General features: G+C 34.0%; 1 protein-coding gene across 1 annotated transcript; it reads right to left on the reverse strand.

Moving 5' to 3' along the window:
* Positions 1–1,337: 1,337 nt before the first annotated feature.
* LOC149259974 (type I inositol polyphosphate 5-phosphatase 8-like) lies at positions 1,338–5,334 on the reverse strand. Its single transcript, XM_089378171.1, has 9 exons — positions 5,141–5,334; positions 4,869–4,992; positions 4,515–4,662; positions 4,310–4,414; positions 3,196–3,658; positions 2,621–2,826; positions 2,413–2,524; positions 2,080–2,231; positions 1,338–1,964 (listed from the first exon to the last, which is right to left on the reverse strand). Exons 1-9 carry the CDS (start codon positions 5,174–5,176, stop codon positions 1,739–1,741), a joined length of 1,572 nt encoding a protein of 523 aa, XP_089234297.1. The 5' UTR covers positions 5,177–5,334; the 3' UTR covers positions 1,338–1,738.
* Between the last annotated feature and the right edge of the window lie 247 nt (positions 5,335–5,581).

Genomic DNA, 5,581 nt, shown 5'->3' on the forward strand with positions numbered 1-5,581 from the left:
GATCCAATGGCTCAAAGCAAGCAAAAGTTGAAAAGGATGAATGCTTTGTAAGTAAAGCCATCCTTTCTTCATTATACACTTTCAATTGTTTTGGCAAAAACACAAAATCTATGTTCTTCACTTCACTTCTTAAGTAGAAACATCCACAAAATTTTCTTTTCACATCTCCTTTGTTGAATTGGAAGAATCTTTCTCTTCCAGCTTTACTCATGAAGACATTTAGTAAAAGTTCACATTTTCCCTTTAAAACTATTTGAATCATTTTCCATGTGATTAAATAATTAAATAAAAAATGAACTATTTAATTAGTTAACAAATTATTACTTTGAATTCATAATACTTGAAAAAATATACCCACAGATATTATTTAGAACCACACCAAGTGTCAGCTCAAGATAGAATCCAATAGCAGAAATGCTACTCAACTCCTCACTTTTCCATGCAAAGAAAGCTTAAACCACTTCTTCACTACACCTATCGAATATATAAACTTACTAATTATATACATTCCTAAAAATGCATTCTTCCCCAAAAAGGAATTTGTCCAAATGACATAATGGGCTACAATAACAAAAAGAACAAAAAAAACATAAAAGGAAAGGAAAAAGTGCCATAAATTATATGAATTTAAAAACAATTTTTATTTATCTTATATTTATACCAAAGATACAAAAATTAAACTAAAAATATCTTAATTTTATGGTTCAAATTCTTGTAAATCTAAAATATAATGAATTGAATTACCTTTCATAATTTGTTTTCTTCTCCCTTAAATATATTTTTAAAAAATATATAAATTAATATTACTATATTTTAATTTTAAAATTTAAATTATTTAAATTTTGTATTATAAAAAATGCTATAAACTTTTTTTAATTTTTAAAAAATAATAAATTTAAAATTTTAACCCAGATGAATTCCTATTATTAATATATATGTATATAATCAAAACCCAATAAAAACATGTAAAATTTTAAATAGATAGAATCTAAAATAATCAATATAAAAACATTTAAAATTTTAAATGGATAGAATATAATATAATTAAAATAGATAAGAGTAAGAAGTAAACGAAACAAATTATATCAATATTATTAACCAAATAAAATCATGTAAAAATTTAAATGAATAGAATCTAAAATAATTAGATTAAAGAACATTATTAGTTATTTGAATAAGACAGGAAACATAAACATGGTATATTATCCATCTTTACAAAAAGGTACATAGATTAATTTTTATGAGAACGAAGTCTAACGGATGGTGAAATCCAAAAGTGCTAAACAAATGATAAAAGCAAAACCTCAAAATACTTCAAATCCCTCAGAGTTTTGGTTACATGCAATTAATTCATTGGGTGTACAAATTTTGGACTTTTCAACCCCCAAAAAAGTTCTGGCTACTAGAAAAAATTATCAAACTCGCCCCTAGGTTGGCCTGGTGAGTGCGTCATGTTACCAGTTCAAATGTACCCTTGAACTGAACTTATTCAATTCCATAATTAGTAAACCCCAAAAGAGCAGGCACACTGCCAGGTTGGATCTTTTAACAAACAATGGAAATTGCAGAAATATGTGTAAAGGCCTCTTGGCCAGACAAAACTTTGCATTTTGGGTCAGATAGAGAAGCTGCCATTAACTTCGTTGTAAGCTATGATAAGATCAGAATATTGAAGTTTCATGTTGGATCATCAGCTGTAATCTGCATCATGCTTGTAGTTGCTCGTAGTGGGTTCAGATTAAGATCTATCCCTTTCGGAAGAATTTCTGCGATGTTCATCCATGTCTGACTGTAGTTTGCTGGCTAAATCCTGCAAGGGTCTCTTAATTTTCCGGTGTTTAACGAGAACTTGGACATCAGCCGCAAATAGTGCTGTGACTGGTCTGTGATCAGAAAGCCTGCATTCACCCCTCTTGTAGAAAAGCTGCCTCAACCCTTTACCAAACCAGAGTATACGATCACACCTGCAATAAAGATTCGAATATAGATTATTAAGAACAAGTTCATGTCCTGTAGTATGGAGAAATTATTATGTTTCATAAATTCCAAGAAAGATTCTATCATTGGACGGATATATACCAAGCAGGAGTGCGGCGTTTGTGCCCGGCTTTACTTTCAGTGAATGCAGTATATTGATCAGAATTCACAACATATTTGTACGTGGGGGCAAAGGTTATGGACCCTTCTAGCCATCCTTCGAATACACGTCCAGCATCTTGCTCTTTTTTCAGCTGCAGCATATTTACAGAATTAGATTAGATTACAAATTGCAGAGATATTCTAAAATCAGATGACACAAGAGAAACAAACTAATTCAATTACAAAATATTTCAAAATCTGAGAAAAATAAGCAAAATGAATTGTTTGACCTCACTGGATTTCATGGTAATATGCTTGAAGTAAATTAATTACCTGATCACTTTCAAGTAGTGACTCCCAATCTTCATTTTGGATCATTGAGAAAATTATATTGGCGTTTGGTGATGCCAATCTATAGTTTAAGTCCCCGAACCAGAGAATTCGACTGCACATAAATCGAAAAATGAAGTTAAGCCTGGATAAAAACCAGAAATAAAAAGGTTGTAAGAAATGTCTTATTGTTTATTATTTTTTAACATACTCGTGTCCAAGAATGGTTTTTGGGAGATCTGGTACTGTGCTACTCGAATTATCTTTAGTCGTACGAGGGAAATGGGTCCGTTTTATGATTTCTAGAACATCGAAATTTCGACGGAGTTCATCGCCTTCCTTTTCACCGGGTGCCAAATGGGTACATATCAAGCAGAAAGTTGTCTGATGAAGAGACATCCTCACAGAGATTGATCCCTGAATTAAAAACATCGCATCAAATGTAAGAGATTCGTCATTGCATCAAGGACATGGTTGAAGTTTTTAAAAAAAGATAGATCTAAGTAAAATTCGAAGCTATGATAATGGAGGTTTAGTTCTTTCAAGTCTGTGGAATTTGACAGTGACAAGACTCTATATATCTGATTCAACAGAATATATTTAAGTAGAATCTAATATTATGGATGAACAGAAATTTAGTCCCTATAAGTCTTACCAAATTAATAGAAAATTTGATCCCCTAAATCTTACTTTCCAATCCTTAACAAGACTATATACACCAGATAACTACTCCCACCTAATATCTTTAAATGAAAAACAAATCCTACCCATTAACTAAAATTATACCTTATTGCCTAGGCGTCCCAAGATGCCACAGGCAACTGAGGAAACCTGTAAGTCATGAATGTGGCGTCGAAGCTCCGATCTAACCCACACTGTGATGAATATTCCCACCATTTGTTTGCTCGCCACGCGATTATAGCGTTGTTTATCCCGTGATTTTTTGGACAATTCGTTCTGCTGCAACTCTGCCTCTGGAACCTCACCATGGAGGTTTTCTTTCACCGAAATTGATATACGTGGGCGAGAAACTTTTGTAGACATATCATCAGATCCAAATAGAAATCTTAGCGAGCGCGCCGGATTTAATTCAGGCGATGGATGATGGCTACAGTGCCCGGGACTAACTGCGGTTCCAGATGGAATTTTGTTCAGAGTTTTGCGGATTAAACTCTCCCATTTCATGGCAGGGCCTTTGTCTTCAGAACCGAGTACGTTCCCGGCTTTCAAGGGAACAATTTCTTGAAACCTGTCTCAAAACAATTAGGGTAGAATTAAAATCCGAGTTTGTAGTTTTTCACAGTTAAAATTCTTGTTATCAATCTGTTGTTTTTTCTTATCTAAAAATATGTATCTAGATTGAAATAACCAATGACCAAAGAGCTACAGTGCAATGGCAATATTCTTGAATACATAAAGTTTTGAGCCCATTATCAGGATATCATCATCAGATAAAGTTTTGAGCCCATTATCAGGATATCATCATCAGATAAAGTTTTGAGCCCATTATCAGGATATCATCATCAGATGCAGTGACAATGGTGGACTCTCCACCCATCCACAACACATCATCTTGTGCATATCAGGTGTCTTGAAAATCGGCGGAGACTCCACCCAAAAGTATTGGTTGTTTCAATCAAGATCACAGTCTTTTTAAGAAAAAACAAATTGATAAATCTTAGAACGCATTGGCTGGAATTACCACTCCTAGAACTATCAAAATAGAAAAGCATATCAAAAAGAAAAAAGTAATAATGTTGATTGATTCAGACAGTACCCATAATTAAATGGTTGGATGTCTTGTCCACCCATCCACAAGACATCATCCTGTACATATCAGGTGTCTTGACATATAAGAGAAAAAACATATTCGCAACCTAAAAGAGCAATCACAACATACCCAAGTACATAGATATCTGATGCCTCTTTCAGATTCAGACAATCCTCCAGATCTAAATCGCTGGGCGGAATTACCCCACCAACATTCCATGTCGTGACCAAAATTCTGAAATTTCAACAGAGATCAATGTTTCTAAGAAAATACTGCGAGAACAAACAACAAAAACATTGGTAAACTTTTGTTAAATCAGAAAACCGCGTCTTACTTGTATTCCCGTGTATCAGTATATTGAGTCCACGCAAAAGTTTCAGAATTTTCACGCAAAAGTGATCTTGGTCTGTTACTACTTCTAATCGAAACACCACCCGCTCTTTCAATATTAACCAGCGAGGATTCTGACAGCAGGGAAGTTTCTGCAACATTTTCAGGATTGCTCTTAAATTACTGAACTTCTAACACAAACCATATTTAACGAAACTTTCTGTTAAATCAAACAAAAATTGTACACTAAAATTCAGTTGTTTGGCTGCCATTGCACTGTCTCTATATGCTCTATCCATGCTGTAAGTTATCTTTTGAAGATATCTGACAACTAAGCAGAATCATCCTCTGAACATACCTTCTTGCTGCCCCACTTCTGCTTCAGAAGTTTCGCTTTCAGTTTCCAGCTTATCAGTATTAAACTTTTCCCCGCTTGTTTTCCTCCGAAGCCATTTTTTGATCGTGAAACGGTGCCATAGTGCCTGTAACAGTCACACCATGCAAATAATCCAGAGTAATTCATTATTCCAGGAAATCCATACCTTATTTTTGTATACTAGAAAGTAACATAACTATATAAATTAAATGATCGATAAAAACTCATAAAACAATCTTCAGAAAATGCATTACCTCCCGTTTGTTTCCTTTCATCGTTTTCGTCTCCATTGTACTCAATTCAAAGAATCGATGACAGAAAGCGCAAGAAATTCAGAGGCTGTCTAATTGTTTGTACTCAATTCAAAGAATCGATGACAGAAAGCGCAAGAAATTCAGAGGCTGTGACACGTTAAACACAAAGGACTTTCTCTTATGCTTAATCTAAAACAAATACTCATATATATGTAAGTTGGTTGGATGCAATGGTCGGCTTATATAAGCTGTTCCGAGGTTAATCCGAGAGAAAAAACAAAAAATCGAAATTGGCAAACAAACATTCCACTGGCATGCACATTGAGCAGACAGGAATCGAACCCCATCCATGTCGCAGGTCCACTAAACATTAGGATTTTGACATCCCAGAGAATTCAACTTCAAACACAAAAAACCCTAATGTCAATGTCCAATCAAATC

Source organism: Pinus tabuliformis, chromosome 6 (assembly GCF_031772625.1).
Source record: "Pinus tabuliformis cultivar Carrire ecotype Pingquan chromosome 6, CPIR1, whole genome shotgun sequence".
Taxonomy (NCBI): Eukaryota; Viridiplantae; Streptophyta; class Pinopsida; order Pinales; family Pinaceae; genus Pinus; species Pinus tabuliformis.

Excerpts from the sequence above, each read along its gene's own strand:
- LOC149259974 (XM_089378171.1), bottom strand. The coding sequence starts at position 5,176 with ATGGAGACGAAAACGATGAAAGGAAACAAACGGGAG. Across the intron at positions 4,663-4,868 it reads AGAAGTGGGGCAGCAAGAAG|AAACTTCCCTGCTGTCAGAA; the intron begins GTATGTTCAGAG and ends AAAATGTTGCAG. Across the intron at positions 1,965-2,079 it reads AAACGCCGCACTCCTGCTTG|GTGTGATCGTATACTCTGGT; the intron begins GTATATATCCGT and ends TCTTTATTGCAG.